Genomic DNA, 24,174 nt, shown 5'->3' with positions numbered 1-24,174 from the left:
CGTAGCACTTCTGTTGTCCATTGTGAAATGAGCTTTCTAGTAACATCTACGTCATCTTCTGATTCATTGGTCATCGTGTTCGATGATGCTGCAACTAAAAGGAGAAAGGCAATCAAATTTAAGTTTGTGACCACAAGAATAATTGTAACAAAAGAATCGTCATCGATATCAGACTATTATATCCAGATCCAGATCGACAAATCTATCGTTTTCATGGCCTCTTTTTTTACTTTTTTTACATTTAGGGCCTAGACTAATTCATTTGCCATCACCACAGCGTAAATATTCATAATTGAATGACACCCCTTAAAACTAAAACAACAACAAAAAAACATATCTAACTGTCGTGTCGGCCATTCTAGTAGATCCTATTCCAATATCAATTATGTATAGTTTATAGGATCTAGACCTATTCATATTTCCTGAGACATAAGTCTCATTTTACTGTAAATTTGGTTAACTTCTACCTAAAACACGAGTGTTTAGGATCGACTTATAAGGCAATCAGGCTACTTAAAATGCACACAAATTTAAACATACGGGACAAGATCTAGGCCTGCATTTACTAAAGTTGGACCCCGGCCCACTCTCATGCATTACGTCGTATTATCAGCTTTATTCGTCATAAAAATGAATAAACACAAACTTTGGTTTCTTACCGTACAAATGATACTGGAGTGAAAGAAAATCACTGCAGAATAGCGGATTATGTACAAGATTAAGATGTTGCTTCGATAAGAATCCCGTTGTTTGCAACGGGACAGCTGATCACGGCGAAGGTAAAAATGTACTAGAATTATGTCCCGGCATGCTTTGCGATGAAACAACCGTGAAGACACGTATTCTCGACGGCTTTTTTTTTTTTTTATTCTCGACTGCTTTTTTTTTTTTCCCGACTGCTTTTTTTTTTTTCTCGACTGCTTTTTTTTTTTTTCTCGACTGCTTTTTTTTTTTTTCTCGACTGCTTTTTTTTTTTTTCTCGACTGCTTTTTTTTTTTTCTCGACTGCTTTTTTTTTTTTCTCGACTGCTTTTTTTTTTCTCGACTGCTTTTTTGGAAACTCGATTGCTTTTTTGTAAACTCGACTGCTTTTTTGTAAACTCGTTTGCTTTTTTGTAAACTCGACTGCTTTTTTGTAAACTCGACCAATTATGACGGCTGTGGCGTGCCATATTGATACCGCGTGTGTGCGGGTACGGGTCCGTTCTTCTAGTCCTCTCGGTGCGACACTTGAGCGATCCGACAACGCCCATTTTCGCATCGTTCATTTTTTAATTTCTTCTCTACTTATTTTCCCATCGACCCCTCTCATGGAGCGCGGATCTATTGAAAACGGAGTTCGCGACCACGGCACTTGTTTAATGATATTCACACCTAGATAAAAGACTATTGAATTCTGCGTCGTGGATTCTGTGTTTCATGATATTTGGGTTGTAAGTGTAACATGACCGAGCCGAGCTGTGTCTACATCTACGATGCTTATATGCAGATACGAGGTTCAAGTTCAAGTTCAAGTTTAATTATGATGTGTCAGTATCCCATTATATTTTTTTTATTTGACATCATATTTCAAGCATAAGTGATAGATAATTTGTCATGTTTTCAAGTACTGAAGTAAAGTTCCAGATTAAAAGTATTTTTTCCATTGAAATTCTTTCTGTAAATTCCACAGTAAAAAAGTTTTACATTGTAAGTTTTGCAGCTTTATAGTTTCAATGTTCCCCAACTTGGTTATCATGTTCATAAAGAAGGACAAATGTTATTGAACATAAGACAAACCTTATAACCTTGTAGATGGAACTCTAAACTGTCTCTATTCTCTTATCAGATTTTCCCATCACTTCCTTTCCTACTTCTGAACCTACTTCTGAACCGTCTCTTCTCTTCCCCTCATCACTCCAACACTCTTCCTCGTCTGTCTCCCCAAATTGTCCTTCATCCATAGGTAGAGGTAAGCTCCTCAACGATTTAATTGTTTTTCAATAGTGATTGTGATCCATTCTATTGTCTATCTTGTTTTCCGATGTGAGGTTTGGATAAACCTTGACCTCGTGCTAGAAAGATATGGAAGAATTTGTTGTTTGGTTGGAGTAAGGTAATTGTTGTTAGCTCAGTGCTCCTCAAGTCAAGTCAAGAGGTATGCTATTTGGAAACTTGGACTAGAACTGGAGTAGGTCCGTGCTAGAACTCTACTAGACCGAATTTTCCGTCTCTTTCATTCGTTAGCCTCTTATTGGGGTAGGGTCGGCTCTCTCTTTAGAGACGGAAACCGTCTATACACATTCCCTTGATAACGCCACGGCCATTTCAGGTCGTAGCGTTTTGCCCCCAAAATCCCCCAAAATGTCATTTTACCTCGTGCATATCCACATGTAAATAAGGCCTAGGCTATAATACATCGGTTCCACTTACCAACTTGACTGAAATAATCAGTTTAATGGTCCCTTTTTAGGAAATTATGGGTCAAAATCGAAATCCATTTTGAAAATCTTTTTCAACATGGATTTCGATTTTGACCCATAAATTCCTAAAAAGGGACTATTAAACTGATTATTTCAGTCAAGTTGGTAAGTGGAACTGATTTATTATAGCCTAGGCCTAATTTACAATATAACATGCACGAGGTAAAATGACATTTTGGGGGCAAAACGCTACGACCTGAAATGGCCGTGGCGTTATCAAGGGAATGTGTATAGACGGTTTCCGTCTCTAAAGAGAGAGCCGGTCGACCCTACTCCAATAAGAGGCTAACGAACGAAAGAGACGGAAAATTCGGTCTAGAACTCTGCATACCATCATCTATACGGATGGCCACTCCTATTTTCTTCTAGAAGTTTTGTTTCATATCCTGGTCCAAGTTTCCTTTTAATTGAAAATGTTTTGTTTGCAGATGAAGTGAATAGGGCTATGTTACCACTTGATAAGCCCTAAACTATGGAATCTGACATAAAATCTTAAATTTGATTTGCCTAAGAAATTATTTCCAGTTTGATATCGCTGACCTGGAAAAGGGAAATCCAAACCTAAATGGTGAGTTGCTATGAAAGAAAACAGAAAATCAAAGAAGCATTTAACAGTATCTTCTTAAACAAATTAGAACTAATTTTCATGCTATCAATTTCAATTACTTTTTTTGCTAAATGATTCATCAGTGTCAATCAGGCAACATTTGTATAATAGCTACACCTACACAACATTGAGAAATATTCTCTTTTAGCAGATAGAGAGAGAGAGAGAGATATAGTGAGACAGACAGATAGAGAATGTAAAAATAGAGGTAGCCTTGGTGTAGACTAGATTGACAAAGTTTGAGGAGAGGCTTGTCTGTGTATCATGCAAATGCTGTTCAACCATGCCCGCATCGCACTATTGATTTGTCGTCAAGTGAGGCCTATTGTGTGGAACCGAGGCTGTATTCTGTGTGCTAGCTCCTGCCTCAGTACCAAGCCAACAATCTCACCTACGTTAATCCTCTCATTACCGCAGTCCTGGTCCAGGCATGAGTAAGCAATGGATGCGCACTTGTTGGTGGGGTTGTGTGGGTTAAGCAAAGAAGTGGAAGAATAGGAACCGGTGGAGTTAGTAGTTAAGCATTTAGAGATGGGATGGATGAGTGGAATAAGGCCAGACCCCACCAAAGAAGATTGCTCCTACTCTCTGTGTGTACGCAGTCATCGGTTTAGTTAGGAGGTGTCTACTTCTTTTCTCTTTCGTTTTCTCTCTCTCTCCCTCTCTCTCCCTCTGTCTCTTTCTCCCTTACACAAGCAGCCTGTCAGAGCCCTTCCTCTCGAACAAAATGATGCATTACTTCCAAATAAATGTTGGAGTTATCCTCTCGTTTTTTAAAGAGAAATAATGGCAAATTGACCCATAGTAGAATTTGAGAATGCAAATAGGGAATCAAACTCAAAGAGCAGAGAAGCATGACAATCTGTATGACCGTAAAGAGAGAATGGAGGTTGTACATACAATGGAGGAAAGAAGATGAAGAATTCTACCTGCTCCAGCAACAATACTAACTATCTATTCATGAGATTAAAAGGAATTCAAAACGGGGAGAAGATAATCTTTACATCCTTCGGAGTTAAGTTTTTTCCTCTTTAGTGTTTCGGTTTGCAAAGGGTGAAAATAGAGTATTGTCGTCTGTGTGTTTTCATTTATTCAAGAAGTCGAATGTGTTGATGTAGGCTAGTGGCTGGAAACAAGGATTTTATTTGGAATAAGATAATAATATAATCTCAAATGTTTTATCTTTGAATTTGTTTGGGTGATTTTATACAACAAATTCAAAAAAAAAGTTAACCATACTTAGATTTTCAAGAAACCATGGATATAAGGGCTACATATATCCAGGGAGGTGAGACTTTAAATGGAGATTCCGTCTCGAAAGAATTTCCCGAGGGAAAGATATTCAAGATTAACTTGGCTTAACAACAAGTAATGTAACCCTCTTCAGCCATCAAATCCATCAACAGCCGCCCTTATCAGACCACAGATGCCCTCTGGCGATCCAAATGTTACGAAGTGTTACGCAACGCGGCCTGCTTCCCTAAGCTCTCCAAACACTTGGTCGTAAAAAAAAGGCTTTGAAGCCATGCGAGTCACCGAGAAAATGACGTCATACTCATTGAAGATGTATAATTATAGCTATAACAGACAAAAATACAAAATCGACAACTTATGGCACAAGGCAACCTGCTATTGGTTATCAAATGCTTTCGCTGTGCTCGGATAACTCTTCTGAAGACGTAGCCATCTGAACCAGCGAAATCGACCAAGGAAATCGTGAGTTAGAGTGAATGCAAGTTTCTCATCATCATCACGTTCTCTTCTAATTATTGACATTTTCCGAAAGTTTCCGAAATTTTTACATAGCTAGGAAGGTAGTCCACAAGTTTATCTCTTAAAATAACTAAATGAAACTGTGTTGTATAATTGCGCATTTGGTTTAATGAGGGTTAGAAGTTGTCAATTCATCACCACTTTTCACCCCGAGTACGGGCCGGCGACGCGAAAGCCGCCGTGCTCGCTGGGCTGTACATGCTGGATGTTGTTGGTGGAAACACACATAGCTGCATTACTACCCTAGCCGTGTATTGAAAGTTGTGCTATTGATTCTCAACATTTCAAACACCACTGTACAAAACTCAACTGATTTCATTCAAAGGCAGTACTATAGTGACGATTGATGACACCTAAAGAGCATTAAAATACAATTTGTTCAACTTTCTGATGTTAGAAAGAATAATTTAAAAATTAAAATTGTGAGTCTACTGTCAAACTTGCCGATCAACCGCATCGGGATGATTATGTGCATTTGTACTGTATGTTGTGAGTGTATTGACTATTCATGTATTCAAATGCTGCCTATTTACATGGAGCGGCCTACGCATTCACGATGAAACCATTTAACCGTACATTCTGGTTCGCTGCAACGAATAAGATTTTCCGTTGATGGAATTTCACACGTGCATAACTTGTATTGGTCTCCAACTTCCCATACACCAGGCTCAAGAATCAAATCTTCCTCAAAATCAGTCAGAAAGTCTAAATCGTCGCCTACCAAATACTCTTTCCTACTGTACGCCGCCATTTTTGTCGATAGCAGCCGATGTGTATTTCCAACAATGCATTTCGCGAGCCCTATGTCACTCAGTTTCGGGAGTGAGATTTACGAGCTGTGCGCTCCGGGGTGGGGATTAACGGGATTATGATAGGGGGAAAAAAGACTCTCGGTGCAACGGACTGCTTCAAAGGGCCCTCTTAGATGCGGAATCCATTTAACTCACATGCCCTGATATATCTATTCATGGGTTAATATAAAAACATACATTTATTGTACTAAATATTGAGAGATATAAAGCACTCTGGACATTCATGGTTGAGGAGGTGTAGGCCTCTATGCCCTGATTTTGTCTGGAGAACATTTCACAGGAATGATGACCAGAATAGAATGTTTCACAATCGGCATACAAGACCTGTCTGATATTTGGATGCTTGTGCATAAAGATGATGAAACAAGAATACAGGCTTGCGAACGACACTATTATTAGCCAAAGAGAGAGGTCTGCTCCTTCCCGTGACTCTCCCTCTTTCCTCCCTCCTCACCTCCTTTCCATTCTCTGTACCTCAAACATATAAATATGGTGTCAGAAGAAAAAAAAGTACTCCTACATCATCAAAGAACGTCTAGGAATACAATTCAATGCACTCTGCTGTGTTTTTGCATGGGTACTGACCATATTTAAGGAATAAAACTAGGAACAGTCAATTGACCTTCAGCTTCCATCACTTCCTTGGTTACCATGGTAACAACACAGGGGTCATGATTGTTTCAGGAAGAGATGGGTTAATGGGGTGTGATTTAAACAAAGAAACAATTTCAAGTGTGATCATCTAACATTCTCACCCATTTTATCATGTGTGAACTTGGGATTGTTCTGGTGTTTTGAGTCAGGTTTAGTGATGTGCCATTAGTATAAAGTTCTATAGCATGTCTCTAGTTGTATTATAGTTTTATTATGGAAAGAGACAATTTGAATTGATATGTGAGTTTGACTAGTTTTAAGTTACCATGGTACAAAGCATCAGTCCTTATCATTAGGTCCGTTTCTGCCCCTGATGTTCAAAGATCAATCATCAATCATGTATTTCCAAAGTTCTTGAACAATACAAACTCTAAATGTCTCATTTCAATAAAAGATGCATGTTGGAGAAGAACTAGTAGGAGTTTGTTCTTTATCAGTTGAGAGACAAAGTTTCTCAAGAGTCCATTGTGTTTTGATGACTAATGTATATCATCTGGCCTCTAATCTACCATGGATGGGGTCCATTTCAGTGTCATTTTATCCCTGTATCATTTCATTAGTGAAAAAAGATTTGCCTTCTATGATGACAATTGTTTGCATTAATTAAGTCATTAATTTAGTCTATTTGTTTTAATTGTCTTTCAGGAAATATAGGGTCCTTGAAAAAAATGTCTCTGTAAGAAATAGCTGCATTTACCAAAAAAAAATCATCAATTTTTCTCACATTCCGGTGTTTCACCGATTTTAGCAGTGTAAATGCAAACTTCAATATTAAAGATAAAGATTTTATGTGAATTTATGGACATTCCAGAAAGGAAAAAGGGAAACAAGACAACTATAAACTGGGAATAAAGAACACATCATCCTGGACATTATCATCATCCAGGAAATTAGATCGTGTCATTTGATCATCATCTTTCTATTTCTGCTGGTTAGCGGCTAGCCATTCTCTGTTTGTGTGCAATCATACTACCCATCATAATTAGGCTATAAGATGGTGTTTTATCAGGCAAAGTTCAGTTTGCTCTTGGGCTTATTTTATTAAGAGGTCACTAAGTGGATAATTATGTTGGTAGTCTGTGATATTTCTCGGCAGAGGAGAAGGATGAGGATAGTTACATTTAACAGCATTAGATTCGTCTCTACCAGCACATCTTTCTCCGTCAGTCTTCCCCTACCCCCCCCCCTCCCCCCCGCCCCATTGTCTCTGCTTTATTTATTATCATCATGTGTATTATTCATCACTGATACATTATTATTTATGCTAGTATCATAGTATGCTCTATGTATTCAATTTTATTGTGTCCCATATTGGAATATAATTTAAGGAAAGAAAGCAGTTTATCACTATTCAATGTTTGTGTTAAGTTGCTGATAACTCGAGTCAAGTCATCCGTTACATCACCTTTGAAATGTGATACTGTTTGCTGTTATTTAGTGGTAAAAATGCCAACAGTGTGCCGTACACCTTTAAAATCACAGAATAAGGCAGCAGCTATGAAATTGGAAAAAACACTTTTGTGCTGTCACTAGACCGAAGGTCTCGCAAGAATGGCAAACATCCTACACCCTGTTGCATTATGTTCCTCCTCCCAAATACGAAAGAGTTCTGCCTCAGTTGATCTGTAAATCAAGTTCATTGCTTTAACAATCATGCAATCCATGATCTCACATCTACTTGGAAAAGAGATTGTGTTTGGTAGAGAAAGAGAGAGAGAGAGAGGGAGGGAGAGGATACAAAACCTTGAATACATCACCTCACGGATGACTGCCTAAATGGTATGGTTAGGTTTCATTGAGCATGCATACAATAGGACTGCAGCAATTGGCAAATATGGATTTTGGTGAGATGGGGTGTTTTTACCTGCTTGCGTCATGTCGCTCTTGGTACCTGTGTACTTGTGAAATAACAAAAAAACAGCTACGCAACAATACAGAATGAGGATCATTCCACTGCTCCCAAGTCAATATCCAAACATTTTTTTTATGAACATCATGAATCCTTATCTGTTATTTATCACTAGATTTGGTAGAAATTATTGATTTTATGTTGCCCCCAAACTCCAAAACAAAGTTACCAATTTTCACAATATCAGGATCCATTTGATGGAATGGAAGAAAATGTTGAAATTTAAAAAGATGACTTATTTAATCTCCATGTAAAATTTGATACTTCTCAACCCTTATTACTCGACTCTATAAATTCATCACTTGCTTTCCCAATTTCCACTTTAAATTCCTTGAGTAAAAATCAAAAGGTGGGTGGATTCCTGCCTGCCTGCCACCACAGGAATTTACATACAGTACATTGAAATTATGAGTAATGAAATGGATGTGATTGTTCTCTCTTTAAAAGAGAGCATGTATCCGGCAAGATGTGAAGATTGTTGACCAGTCATGATGGTTGGTTGGTGTTCAAGGAAAACGTTGGGGAAGGAAGTAGACGGAACAGATATGATATCAATATACCACAGTTCCTTACATATGTTGGATGTATTGTATAGATCTCTAACTTCATCTGTAATATACCAGTCACTGTCACTGTTGTTCTGGTGCATGAGTGTCTGTGGCATTTGTATTAAACATTTCTAAAGCTGATCTCGGAACCTCTAGCCCAGGAACAGAATTTAGAAATGAATCAATCAATATATGATAGTATCATACAAAATATCAAAGGATTATGTGCAATCGGTTAATTTGTAAATGAGGATTTTCTTACTTTAGTTTATATTTCGTTTAGATCATCTGTCTCGTATTAAAAAAATATCTGCATTTAAATAATATTGGCCCATCGCCTTATATCTTTCATAAATGGTGAATGGCATGATATTTATGTGTATATATGAGCATGAGAAAGTTGTTCAAAGCAACGTTAATGCGATACCATGCATGCCAATTGAGAACGAGGAAGTGAACATCATTTCTACTAAGAGTTGGAGAGTATTATGTAGAGATGTAGTCAGGATGGGATAGCTATCTGCAAAGTTGGGACAGATATGTTTAGTGTCGCTGACTGCATTTATTATGTTTCCATCAGGTTTCCTTCTGTTGGATAGTAATATATCATCTCAAGTGGGTTTTTTTTGCGGAGTCTATGAGGCAGGCGCATAGGCCTGTATTATTCCGTGTTTGGAAGCAAGAGAAGATGACTTGTTATTACTCTGTATAATTTTTTCATAGAGGCACTCCTTCAAACAATTTACCTTGTTGGCTTTGGCCTGATTTAATTCCCTTAGATCGGGTGTAGAAGACGGAGCTCATGCAAGGCTTCCAAGTTATTCTGTGTCTCGATTGCTAAGTTGAGATGTTGGCAAGCTATCATGCCATGACTTGCCAGAAAGACAAATGAAAATAGAGGCCCATTTATAAAGTTATTGTCTCTATAAAATGCAGTGCTCTACAAACAATACTCATATACTGAGTTGGGGTACACACGCGTGTCAAGTTTGTCCATTCATTACACAAAGTAGAACTTTACCCTTGACTTTTTAGTCAGGATTATAGGAGGGGAAAATTGTTCTTTTCCAGATATAGCACCTTGACCTTCAAAATTATTTTAGAAACAAGGCACGCATAGTGATGATGAAGTCATAGGGAATGATGGAATGAACAGTCAAAGGGCATAAGATGAGAATTGAAAAGACAGGAAGATTACATCAGTATTAAGTCCTCACGCAATTGACAGAATGAACAAGAAAGAAAAGACGTGAGAGTAAAAGTGAAGATTGTTTCCATGGTCAGTTCATCACAAGAAAGGATCAAACGACCCAAGATGAAAAAAGAAAAGAAGTAAGATTTATCTATTCAATAATTAATAAAGGAATTAACATTAAAGAATATACTTAAATATAAGGAAATACTATTTTCATTAGATGGGAAAATAGATAGTCAATGGAAATGAACAAGAAAAATGCACTGTCACTGAAATAATTTTGGCTAAATTTACAAATTATTCTCAAAATAAAAGATAGATATATGTCAGATATAATACAAAAATTATGAATCTAAGAGAAGGCATTTAAAACGTACGTGGATAAATGAAGAAATGTAAATATGAAAGCAAAGATTTACCACAATTTTAAAGCTAAAATGTAGGATAAAGGAAATTGAAACAAGATAGTGATTAGTGAAAGTGCAAATGTATAATGTGCAGTAGGAATTGAGAACATGAAATATGATAATGTTAGACTATGAGAATGCTAAAAAGTAGGAAATGAGAATGGACATATGTAAAATATAGAAAAAAAGAGAAAGAAGTTTCATGGAAATTTCACACGCAAATAAATCAACGATCCATGATCTCCCTCATGTACTTTTGAAAAAAAACCCATCTAGATATTTTGTTCATTTTTGTGAATTTGCCCTTTCATTTTTGACTGTGTTATTTGGTCAGTGGTATTTGTATGGTAAAAGCAGGGATCATTACTTCCTCTGCACACATTGCGTGGGTCTATCCATACATTGTATACTAATGTAGCATTACTTTGTTTTTGCCTTTCTATTAATCATCATTTTGTTTGTCATCCTCTGTTTAAGTATGGATGGTGGTATTTGTATTGCTAACCACATATTGTTAGGAAACGGGAATGTTCCACTAATTGATTTTGAATGTTGCACAAGTGATGGATTTTAAGAGGTCTCTCCTACTATTGCCTTTAGCATCTCCTTAAAATCATTAGTTTTACTGGGTTTTTTTCCTCTTTTTATGATGATCGTGATTATCATGATGGTGATGATGATCATTGTTATCAGTTTAATCCTACTTTTCATCATCACAATCAGCATTTATCATTAAATGTCTTCCTCATCTTCTCCCCTCCCCCTTACCATTATCAAAATCCTTTTGCTTTTCCTCCTCCGTACCATTATCATCATCAACATCATCATCATCATCATCATCATCATCATCATCAACACCACCACCAGCGTCGTCATCATAATTGTCATCATCATTAATTAGTGCCACAGGCATCATGCTAATTTGCTCTAACAATATCAACACTTGTCAACTAAAAATCACAAAGTTTAAGATTCTAAACTTGTATAATCATTTTGAACTCCGTCATGCTCTCCATATCCCATAAAGGAATGTCCAAGTTTGATTGATAATGTCCTCAAGGATTGACCATCTTAATAGATTGAAACCTCCCATTCTTATTGTCATGACGATAAACTTCCTCCAAACCACCACAAACTTCTCTTGCTTGTAACTTCTTCTTGAAGGCATCTTCCATCACAGAGATGTTTGAGTGAATAATAGGATAGGGGAAGAAGGTCAGACCATGGTACTTTATCAAGGTCAGATTCGGAAGAGAGATTGATTGCAAGTCTGCATCAATGGAAGCCAGGTCTGGATACCAATGAGATACCAGGCAAAATGAGATGGGAACAGCACAACTTGTTGGTCTTTAAGTTTTATGCACGTGTGAGGGCTCCAGTTGGGATGATGTGGGTGTATGAACAAACATTTTAATTAATTGAGAACTTAAATTGTGAAATACAATACTGTAACTGTGTAAGTAATGTTCCTTTTAATGTTTATGCAGGTATGTTATGAATTTCTTGGTTTGCTAATTTTATGATGCAAAACCCAAAGTCTATGTCATTGGGAGTCAAAATGGGTTTCAGTCTATGCATATATCACTGAAGGGAGTGCCGTCTGAACTCAAAACTTCTAGAAACTTTATAACTTCTCTTTTTTATAATCAAACTCATGAAAATTTTAATCATTTCAAGTTATCTTTCATTTTTGCCAGTATGTACTGCAATTTGCCTGTAATTAGGGAAAACCATATGATTGAGGGTTGTAGGCCTGTGCATAATAACGCCATCTATGCCATAGTATAAACTCTGACTGTATACTCTCAAACGTTGATGATTCTAAAGAGTAAAGTACATTCATCATCCAGCGCTAATCATACCATAGAAATCTATTTACACTATTCCTGCCAAGCAAAATGCCCTTGCTGGATGTATGACGATGATTAGGCCTCGTGTTGAACACAATACATACATAGAGTTTCCAACCCAAGATCGTTTTGTCCTCATACATATCCTACCACTTCCTCCTATCGGTATCATGCCTGCACAATTACTTTATCCATGCATATTTAGATGACTGCATCTACTAAGTATGATAAATCTATTACAACCAGTGAACCACCTTGTCACAGTCATCCAAGTCTCACTTAGTCTGCTCATGCAGACTCTTCAGCTCTAGACGACTAGTCTTTGCAGCAGTCGAGGACTACTAGTAGTCTCCCATTCCAAGCTGGCACTCTGTTTCATAGAGTAAAATAATGGTGATGTTGCGGATGACAAGTTTTAGAATGAGTCCTGAGTAGTATAGGCCTGGTTGTTGTTTAGAGTTGATACTAAGAGATGATGAGTGCTTACTTTCTTGGTATTGGTTGAAGTGGCCAATCTTATATGGTTGAATGAATAATTTATAGGCCTATATAGTTTATTTGCTTCTATATATTGTTGCTGTTTTCACGAAGTGACGGTAGTGAGAAAAAAATTGCATTCACTTTGCGTTACGATTTTCCTCACTAACGTCACTTCGTGAAAACAAGGACGATTATGTATGGATAAAGATCAGGAAAGATCATGAATTACTGTATGAATCTACATTGATTGTAGATACCCTACTATTTATTGTTGATGATTTTGTATTGTTCAAGTCATATGGTTATAGGCTGCCTCAGACGCTGTTGAAGTGTGAGTCAAAGGGTTTTGAGGCATCCTTTTCGAGGGTTATGTATTGGAAGATATTACAGGCCCATATGTATATGAAGAAGCTGAGGAATAACCGATTCCATGTTTGACAAGCGAACCATTAATCGATAGGATGTTGAAAATTATTAATGATGAATTGTTTTTCTCACAAACATACTTTAATAGCTAGCTAGCTAGCTAGGTGAGAAGTGTACATAGTCTAGATTGTTACCAGCACTGCACCACCATGTGATGCAAAAACATATGACTCCCAGGAACTGGATGTAGACGAGGCAAAGATGACTTTTAGTTTCCCGTTACATATCAGTCAATATCACTTTGTAGTTGAGCTCAGTGGATTGACGATAGCTCAGTCGGTAGAGCAGTGGTCTCGTAATCCGGTGACCCGGGTTCGAAACCAAGTCGATGCGCTAGTGCCCTTTGGTAAGGCATTAATCCTCATTATCAGGTCCCTCGGAGAGGACCACAAGCTGTTGGCCGCTTGGTTGCTTATTTACAAGCAATTATGCTTTCTTAGCAGTCTGGTAAAATAACCACCATCACCATCACATACATGAATGTGAGTGGTCTCCATGTATCCCTATGATGCATTGCTAGTGTAAGGTGATGATATTTAGGTGTCTTCTTTTAAAAAGTATATGATCTGTTACATATCGTTCCAATGGGTCTTAGTCCAGACTTGCATGCTGTCGTTCCAGTGATAAGACATATGGTAAGGAGATGGGGAGAGGATGATCGAAGAAGAAACAAGAGAGAAGACAAGAATTCAACAGATGTCGGAGGATCTTTCTGTGGGGGGAGGGGAGGAGGGGGGGGGGGGTGGATACTGACCATTACTTTGATTCTATGCCAGCAATGTAAGGAGATGGCAACTAGACTCTAAGGCAGAATCTACATTTTCCCCGCCACTTTATATAACATTGCTCATAGGGACTAACATGATTTGTACAACATTTCAGTACAGCTATCATCATGCATACAAAATGATACTTTTAGAGGCCTTGATCTGCGTTGGGAAACAAACAAACGGCTTGGAGTGGCTCTGCTAGCGCACAGATGTACCAGTAGATATAAAACGTTGTATAGCTCGCCTGCCCTCGTATCATGCTTGCAAGCTGAAACCGAAAATTGAAAATTGCAGCTCTGGCGGACATCCTCTGTAAGAGGTTACATTGAAGTGAGATGTGAGCTCACACTTTCCAAACCCAGGCAGTTTCCTTGTTAATTCAGCTTGCATGATGACTATTCATTGATGTGATAATTAATCATGGATGAAATAGTGGGAGGCTGGCTGGCAGAGATGATTGATTTGTTTCTGGTCAGATTAGAACAATGCTTTGATTCTCTCATTGATGTTGAAATGGGATCATTGAACCGATCATACGATGATGTTGTGTAAACTTGTGATAATGATTGAATGACAAGAATGTTTTTAATTGATTGGGGATTGGGACATGTTTCATCTCATTTCTCCTGCTTGACTTTTGATTTCATTACACAAAAAATTATATCAAAATAATATTTTGATATAGTATCAAAATATATTAATTTCTTCTGCATTATCTTGATAGTAATTAAAAGTACTATTCAACTTTTGAAAATGGAAATTGAAGTATTGAATAATTGAACAGCTATAAAGGTGGTGGAAAGCCAAATTTATTTTCAGATACCTAGATGTTAACAATTGTATAGAATTTCTCCACCAGTTATGGTGAATCAAATGATTCAGTGTTGCCTGTATTGTAGTACAACTATAATTTCTATTATATCGAAAATGAACATATTAAACATTACTTTGTTTTAATACTTTTAGGGCTGTGTTGCCTTATGTTCCAACTTTTTCCAAGCCAAAGTGATGAACATTCATCCACTTTTTCATGCTCTTCGTCAAGATTTTGAATATTACATGTAATACTTTGGTTTTTGCATACACTATATGGGAAAGAAAAAGGAAACTATCCAATGCTCTTAAGTGTTCATCAGATGTGGTCGAAACAATCCATTATTGTGATCCATGAATTAATTCGATATATTTAGATAAAACATTTTTAAAAAAAGAGAAAAAATAATTACAGTGAAGCACATTTCCCCTTTGTTAGGTTAAAATTTGAAATGTATAGAGAATAAAAGAAATATTTTCATATAGAACCATAAGTCTTTAAATCTGTGTCAAAGTACATTTTACTATGAATTGACATAAAATGATTAACTTGAATTAATTTCTTGAAATATAGAAAGATAAAGTTTTTCAGATCTTTAGCCTTTAGCCTTTAGTGAGCCTGACCCTGCCACAAATTTGAAAGGAGAGAGCTCTGCTCCACTTAAGTTCATGCTATTTTAAACTTGTTGCTCAACTGATGAGTTGGCAGGGGTAAAACTGTTTGAGATAACCAAGGTCTATATGTTTTTCGAGGCAAGCAAGCAAGCAGTAGGATAAAAACTAATTTTCCTTTCTTGGTGCCCCTCATCTGCGTGCAATGTGATACATGCTGGCAGCCCGGCTGTAAGCCCCTCTCTTCGTTGACCAGCATACCCCTAACTTCTCCTCTTGCTGAGCTCCTCATCAAGATCAAACTTTACTAAGGATGTGCTTCCCATTAATTGGACTTCCTTCTTTCATTATGTGTCAAGTTTTCACTCATTTATGAATGTTGTGTCTGTGTGTGTGTGTGTTTGTGTATGAGGGATGTGTTGATCAGTTTCCTGCATGGCATCCATTGTCTTGTATTGGAGAACCAGCATGAGTGATGGAGGGATCTCTACAAAGCCAGGCCATCCATCTTATCCTTGAGTCGCAAATCCTAATATCTGATTTTATTCTTAGTCACCTTTTCTAATCCTACCAGTATGTTTGTAATATAGGATCATCCTTTGTTTGGCTTTTACAGCCATCTTCCTCCTAATTAAAATTACAGAAATTATGTGCAATGCTTATCTAAAAGACAAGGGCTCAATTAAATGATGCTGCAGTAACATATGGTTATCAATATTGACATCCTTAGGATATTTTGAGACATTAACTAAAGAACATATTTCTTAGATATTTTGAAAAGAAACTGAGACATATTTGGAAAAAGCTGCTCTCTTTTGTTTTCATGCAATAGGTCATCCTGGCTTAATCATCTCAACAAAAAAAACAAAAAAAAACAAAATAATCTAATAAACAAACAAAACAAATAACTAATGATTCTACAATTAGTTTCAAACATATAGTTCATATCTCTGGAAAATGTTATTTCATGTCGTTAAAAGAAGTAAAAATATGTCACTTTTTTGTTGGTTGTATCGAAGTGACTGACCCCACCATAATGTACCCAAGTATCAAAATCTACGTCATAGGCCTATAGCTGAAAGAGGGATAAAAAGGGAAACAGCTTATCTTAGACATCTACATTGTATGAATTAACAGTGATATTATCTTAAAGCTGAATGTACTTTAGTGGTCTACACCATATCAATGAATGAACGAAGATCTGGATGGAAATGGAGAAGCAAGTATCAGAAGTGGTGATTCAACATATTCTCTTGTTTTAATTTGTTAAATGTGTAGGGTTAGGGTAGTCAGTGATTGTTTTCTTTAGGTTATGCTAATTGTAAGGTATAGTGGTGGGTCCAGGGTGTAAGATGAGGAATTCAACCAGTGATTTAAAAAAAATGGATGTAGGACAAAATAGCAAGAGCGATTGTTGACAGAGCATGTGTCATTTACACTCTTTATGAGCATGTTAAATTTTCTTGAAACTTTAAAAACAGGATTAGTCTTCCAGTGCCAGTTATCGTTCAGGAGCATAAGAGAGAGAGAGCTTGACTCAGTATTCTTCTTTACGTTGATGTCTGCCAGTTCTGACTTGTGGCTACGTGTATTGGAGACAGTTTGGCTGATGTTCTGTTATTAGTCATCCACGGAGTACGTATGGGGTTGAGGATTTGTGGGTAAATGAGAAATTAACAGTTGGTTATCATCTGTTCATGAGTGACCTGGCTGTGATTGTGAACCAGGAAGACGGCTTGACCCGACCTGGTCTCTGATCAACCTCTGTTAGGCTGTAGGATGATGGGACTATAGGCCCTGTTTAATAGTCCTAATGAAAGCTTGACCTGACATGGTCTCGGATCAACCTCTACAAGACTTTAGGATGATAGGACTGTAGGTCCAGTTAGTCCCAATGTAAGCTTGAGATACGTTCAATCCTCTACTACTGGTTCATAAAGGCAATAATGTTGCACGGGCCTTTAATAAACAGGAGATGAAAGTTGTATACCAGTTTGGAATATTTTCTGTTTCGTTAGGGCTGAGAAGAGATTTTTCCAGTAACACATTGGCCTACATGTTTTACTTATAAGGTATAAAAGAATTGGGGAGTTCAAGCAGAACTAAACAGATGACTTCATGAAGTTGGTAGTTTCCCTTTTCTTTCAATTAGAGAGAGAGTGAAAGAGAAAGAAAGAGCAAGAGAAAGAAAGAAAGATGAGGGTATATTGAATTTAGATGAAACAAATAATTATCTTGAGAAAAGCATTCCAAGCTATGTAAACTTCATGAATTGAGAAAATTCTTTGTAGAAGAGATTATGTAGACTTCAAAGCTTGCAAATTGTTTTAAAACTTGACTTCAAGAAACTGAGTTCAGAGCATTAAGAAGGCAGGATGATGAACAAGGAATCAAGATGATGATGATGATTGGCACTGCTTGATGGAGAAGGAAGAGACAGAGAAAAAGAAATTGATAAGATTATTGGTGTCCCAGTGCTTGCTGGTGGGACATATCATCCTGAGTCAGACTCACCTCACTTCCTCCCTAGATAATGAGTAAAGGATGCTGGGATAGGGGGACAGGATGCGGGCAGCCGGGGACCAGAGATTACGCTCCACGGATGACAAGGAGGAGAGCAGACTGTTGGCTGGAGAGAGAATGAGAGAGAAAGAGAGATGATGCATTTGTAAGAGATAATAAGAAAAGATGATAAAGAGGAGAGGAACATGTATAGTTGGCTTGATAGAGAGTGAAAGAGATGATCAGATGAAGAAGTAATGTCAGACTTGAAAGAGAAATAGAGAGAGAGAGAGAGATGAAGAAGTAATGTCAGACTTGGAAGAGAAGAGGATCGAGGATCACAGAGAGTTTGGTTGATAGAGTGACAGAAAGTGAAATAAAGGTAGATGAAACAATTGTGTGAAATGAACGAAAATAGACAATAGGATGAATAATGTAGGGGAAGAGGCTGTAGTGCAAGAGAGAGAGTGAGAGAGATAGGAATAGATGAAGCAGTAGTAAGAAATTAAATTGAAGAGTAGAGGAGCAGAAATTGGTCTTGATAGGAAGTGGAAGATAATAAAGAGGTTGTCTTACAAGCTATGAAAAAAGGATGGGAGGACAAAGACTTGAAGAGTAAAGGACCAGAAAGAGTTAATAGACAGTGATAAATGGATGAATTAGTTGCCAGAAATATAAATTGATGAAGGGACAGAGAGAGAGAGAGAGAGAGAGAGAGAAGAGAGAGGGAGGAATGACAAATGGTCAGAAATAAAAGAGATGGTGAATTAGAGAAGAATAAGGCTCAAGAGAGAGAGAATGGGGGGAGGATTAGGAGTGAACAAAAGAGGAGGAAAGAGTCAACGAAAAAGTTTTAGATGGGGGGAATAGGGGTTGTGGGAATGAGAAAAAGATATTAAAAATTGCATTATTTCGTGGAGGAGGACATGAGAAAGGTATACCAGAGTTGTTTGTGGGGTTTTAACATTTTGAAGGATAATGGTTAATTAGAAAACTTCAAGACGATTTAGAATGATACATGATGCAGTTAAGAGCTGATTTTTATGTTGCCTGTAACCAGAAATCATCATGCTATCTAATCGGAGCATTGATCGTGGCTCCATTACCACCGATACATGCATTGGAATTTCTATCCCACAGTCTTTGTATCACTTGTTGATTTAGGGTATTGTTTGCTCTTCCTCCCCTCTTAAACTCTGCATCGATCCATGGTCATGAGAGGGTCGTGACTGAGCCAGCCAGGCCAGGCCAGCCAGTCAGCGAGGGAGGCAGCTTGGCTGGCTGGCTGGCTAGAAGGAGGCTGGTACTTTGTAATTTTCAGAACAGGAAGTGGGATAGGATGGATGTGAGGAGATGGACCGGGCCAAGAAAACAAGAACAAAGACCCCTGAAAGACGTTTTGAGAGTTTAATGCCTTCAACAGTCCTTTGCTCTAGCTCCAGTTATGACGCAAACCCTCCACTTGTAGGTCCATGACTCGTAACATGTGTTGATGTAGCCGGTCCATTGTGTTTGCCTTGCCTATTGAACAATTGTGTCAAATTTCATACGTGCTTTTGTTCTAACCCTGGCTATGTTTTCTCTTATGAAAACATCTCACCAAGCACGTCCATGATCACTGTGATGGTAGTTTCCAATAGGTGGGTGGAGGTGATGCTGAATGATAGGATTCCTTCCAAAATTCATTTCCTTCTGTTAGATTCATGCTTCATTTGCATATTTGTTTGTCTATTTGATGATACTGATAGGTCTAGTTTGGGATAAATTGATTTTATTTCATATGACAGTTGCTTTATTAATTGGGAAAGAATGTGATTTGAATGATTCTGCTTGAAGTCATCTCTATGCATTTAATAAATAGACACATTTCAATAATCTTTGAAAGTTGAAACTACAATATTGTCAACAATTTGATATGAATCCACAGGAATGTTACAAGAAGCTTTAATCAAATATAAGCTGTTATATTTTGTAACATTGATATATTCCTTGAGACACCTTGCTACACAACCACATGTACTTTCAAAGTTCTCAGTTCTCAGTGTGCCACAGCAGGCATCATGCATGTATGATGGAGTCATCTACTTGTTTTCCTATTGCCATGGTAACATGACCCTCCTCTTTTGTAAAATGATCTGCTATCATCCGCAGAGTAACCAAGGAAATACCATCGTTGTTTAATACTCCAGCCTGGAACGCACCCAAAGAGGTGATGAAACATGGTATTGTCATGGTAACATCTTCCCATCCTCCATCATCCTCTCCTCTCCTCTAAATAATCAGTCACAGGAGCTTTATGGACTTCATCCTGCACTTAAGTCATCTAAAAAATAGATCATATATCTGTGAATTTATATTTCTGAGTGATATTTGGGATGCATTTTCTTTTAACCTATAACATTGACAGCTTTGATATCATAAACTGTCATCTTTAATATCACATTCCCAATCGCCAGACTTTTAGAATGTTATCGTACTGCTTTCAGTATGAGAACCTGCTGTCACCATGGTAACAAGTATATCTAAAGTCATCCTCTTATCTTCCATCTTCCATTACCATGATGATGCAAACTTGTTATGATGAGAAGATTAAAAGCCTCAACATCAGTAAATTTTGTTTTTGTGAGTAATTTTCTGTTACTGATTATTAAAACATGCAAGAGTGGGGGGGGGGGGGGGTAGGAGAGGAAAAGGAGAGAAATTGGAGGGGAGGGGAAGGGAGGATGGATATTAAAGTTGTATATTCAAAAATATTTTGTGGGCTGAAGAAGATGAGCAAACCAAATGGTATGTTCATTGCTAGTCTGATCTTTTAATCAACTTTCTCAAAATTTGCAATTTATCTTCTGTTTAACATGAAACAACCAATAGACCTAATGATTAAAGCTTTGTGGGATTAATTCAGTAACTCTGTTGTACAGATGTCAACAAATGCAGTCAATGAAAGAATATGGCCAGATGTAAATGTGCATTCCAACAACTCAACGTTCACTTTACTACTTGTACTGAGTTGTTTTCAAATGCATCTTCCTGTGAATACCATAAATCATACAGAGCGATACTGAATATCTGAAAACACATCCACCCATAATGATTTTTCCCTCTCTCTCTCTCATTCTCTCTCTCTCTCTTTCTCTCTCTGTCTGTCTGTCTCTCATTCTCTCTGTGCACTGGTTTGCCTTGAGTGGTGTGGCAGGGATACAGTTGATTGGTTTCTGGGTATTGTGTTTGATCAGTTCAACAACGTGGTGTGTGTGTGTGTGAGGGAGGGTGTGTGTGCGTGCTGCGCAGTGTAGTGAGAAGACAAGGAAGTGAAATATTTGCAGTGTTGCATTGATTGATTGATGATGCCTAAGCTGCAAGAAATAGAGCTGTTTAGAGAGAAAGGGAGAAAGAGAGAGAGAGAGAAAGAGAGAGAGAGAGAGAGAGGGGGAGAAAGAGAAAGAGAGAGGGATAGAAAAAGGGGAAGGAGAGGGATGGAAGACAGGGAATAACAGATAGTGAGAGAGAGAGAGGAGACGGAGGGGCGGAAAAAACGATAGAAGGGAGGGCGATAGAGAGAAATAGAAAGAAAAGGAGAGAGGGAAAGAGATCAATGAGGGGATGAAAGAATGATGTCAATGATATATGTCCTTAAAATGATGTGTTACTTTTAACTTAATCCATCATATGTTACTAACCTGGACATTACTGTATGTACCGGTATTCACTTCTCTTCACATATTTTGTATTCAACCTCCCAACTTGTAGGCTATGATGTATACAATCAGTGAGTAAAAGGCTGGAAATTGAGATGTAATAGGGAACAGAGTGTTTGTGCAAAGTTAAAGATCATCAATATATTTCAATATAATGATTTTTATTTTAATGTAAACAAAATACACACAAAAATATGCCAGCTATAACAATTATGAGATAAGAAATTGTTGAACAGGCTACTTTAAGTTTTGACATGCATGCGCATATTATGCTGGTTTAAGCTTTTATTCATTTGTGTGTAATGAACTAAGACATTCGATATTCTGAAGTCATTTCTCATTGAAGGAATTAATCTGAAGATCCATTCCCTTTCCTGTATGAAATAGTTTCCCAATTAATAGGCAACTTGCGGAGGAAGACCCTATTTCTCTCTCTTCTTGAGTTGGAATTAGGCATTTGATACAGTGAGATAGAGTATCATTGAGGTAATTAATCTGAATATCCCTGTTTGTGTATCGCCTCTCTTTACAGACCTTGAAGGAGAGGGGACAGGAAGAGGGAAGAAAGCCAAGTCAGAGCCAGCATCAGAAGTGACGAGGAGGTCGTCTGTTAAGGGTCGTCAATCCGTGGACAGAAAGCAGCCCCCAGCGAGATCAGTGAACGGCCATAGCAGAGAGAGACCCACGGCAAAGAGGCGGAACTCATTAGCCAAGGATAAGAAAACTCAAGTTCAGAAGCGATCAACAGCGACAACAAAGTCAGATCTGCAAAATGGAGATGTTCATGAGCCGCAAGTGACTAGGAAATCTTCAAAAAAAACTAATGCTGATGTTGTGGTGAAAAAAGAACAGGAAGAAAAAGAACAGGAGGAGAAAGAACAGGAGGAGAAAGAACAAGAAGGAAAAGAACAAGAAAAAGAACAAGAAGGAAAAGAACAAGAAAAAGAACAAGAAGGAAAAGAACAAGATGGAATAGAACAAGATGTTAATGGTAAGATTGTGGATGGTGTAAAGCCGTGTGACACAGCAACGCCTGAGCATGCGTCGTCCCGCAACGCTGATGATGATGATGATGCTGCCACCACCGTTGATGACTTGCAGGATAGCTCTGTTGGCAATGCTGGCTGCCCTGTATCAGAAGCAGAGCTTGCTGGTGGTGAGTCAGCCTTAGGAGGAGGGGGCACGACAGCCGGCGTGGATCAAGTGGCTTCATCACAGCAACCCATGACAGGTGTTGGGGCAATGGAGAGGGGGCAGAATCCAACCGAGGAGGGGGAGGATGGTGACACAAAGCTTGATGATGAGGCAGAGACATCAAGCTCATCAATGTCAGTCTTACAGGAGAACGACGCTATCCCCGGCGACCAGGTAGACTTTCTGAGTGCCAAGGCAGCAGCGGCAGCCGTCGTATCGGGGGTGGCCCTAGCTACGGCGGTACTGATGGAGGATGAGCTGTCGAATGCTAGTAGCTTTGGCAGTGGCAGCATGAGGGGTTTTGAGGAAACGGGGAGGGGTGAGTCAGCAACGTGGAGTGACAGATGTCTGAACCAGGAGGGGGAGACTCAGAATGGGGTGGATGGAGGGTCACTGAAGGCAAGAGCGACGTCGCCTACCAGCTCTCTATCCAATGACAGCACTCCATCAAAGGTAAGAATCATATCAACAGGTGTTCTTTTTTTTTCTTCTCAATGCCATCAGGTGCAATTTCCATGTACTGTTGTCCATCAACATTACAGATACATCAATCAATCAATCAGTCAGTCCACACCAACTGAACATTTGAAGTTAATTACTCTGAACTGTTATGATAATGATACAACATGTCAGCTGTGATGATACCAATCCTTTTAAAGGAAAATGGAAGTATAGAAACGATTACAAATCACATTAAGAATCAATTAGGAATCACACATAGAAAAAATGATATACATGTAGGAATCATCACTGATTATGTATTTTGAACCAGTTTTAGCCAATCGTCCCACAACATGAAAATAGCAGAAAGTGACCTATGCCAAATAGATACATCATGTGTGCATTGATTCCACAAGAACAAGATGATTTGACTGCGTCATAGACTATGATAATGATAATTGAAATCCAGTGTATTGTTGTGGCTTCATTTTGCTCTGATTTGCGGGGAGAATGTCATTCATTGTTAGAGAGAGGTCTTGTTTACAGAGGGAGGAGGTGCTCCGCTAGGCATGCATGGAAATGTACTGATTTGGTTTTTTAGTTTAGTACCTCACTGTTTTACAGTCCTCCCTAGCTCAATAATAACCTCCATGATGACATGGAAAGAGAGGTACTTTGTACTCAAATAGATAACTCAAGCCGAGCCGAGTCCAAGGGACTTTATGATGCTATCTTGCCTTGCATTGTCGGGAGTGTATGCCAATCTTTTTCCTTGAAGTCTGATGTACTAATGAACTTTGGTTTTGGTTACTAGGGTATTTATCATCCTAAATACGGCTTCTGACTGGATTGGTATGTGATACCATGTAATGTACATGTATTCAGATTAGCTGTATATATATTCAAGCTGCTGTATACGTGTATGGATGTGCTGTATGCCTGGTTAGGTTTAAGCATATTTGCTTAGGATTAATAAATTGCTAGAGAATGTGAAGTTTTAGAAAGACACCCCAAACATTAGA

At 38.1% G+C, this 24,174-nt stretch overlaps 1 protein-coding gene across 2 annotated transcripts in view; it reads left to right on the top strand.

Annotated features, from left to right (window-relative positions):
- Nucleotides 1–24,174, top strand: part of LOC578691 (ras-responsive element-binding protein 1) — a 47,414-nt gene that overhangs the window by 5,370 nt on the left and 17,870 nt on the right. Inside the window, exons 1-2 of one of the 2 annotated variants that reach the window (XM_030975275.1) lie at nucleotides 1,177–1,528; nucleotides 22,050–23,164. In XM_030975275.1, the coding sequence (XP_030831135.1) occupies nucleotides 1,444–1,528; nucleotides 22,050–23,164 (1,200 nt within the window). In that variant the 5' untranslated portion in view covers nucleotides 1,177–1,443. Of the gene's footprint in view, nucleotides 1–1,176; nucleotides 1,529–22,049; nucleotides 23,165–24,174 lie in introns of those variants that run through there. The other variant, XM_778846.5, reaches the window with a different exon arrangement.

The sequence above is a fragment of the Strongylocentrotus purpuratus genome, unplaced genomic scaffold (assembly GCF_000002235.5).
Source record: "Strongylocentrotus purpuratus isolate Spur 01 unplaced genomic scaffold, Spur_5.0 spur5_scaffold_8, whole genome shotgun sequence".
Classification (NCBI taxonomy): domain Eukaryota; kingdom Metazoa; phylum Echinodermata; class Echinoidea; order Camarodonta; family Strongylocentrotidae; genus Strongylocentrotus; species Strongylocentrotus purpuratus.
The sequence above is the reverse complement of the archived record's forward strand: the minus strand, read 5'-3'. Positions and strand labels throughout refer to the sequence as shown.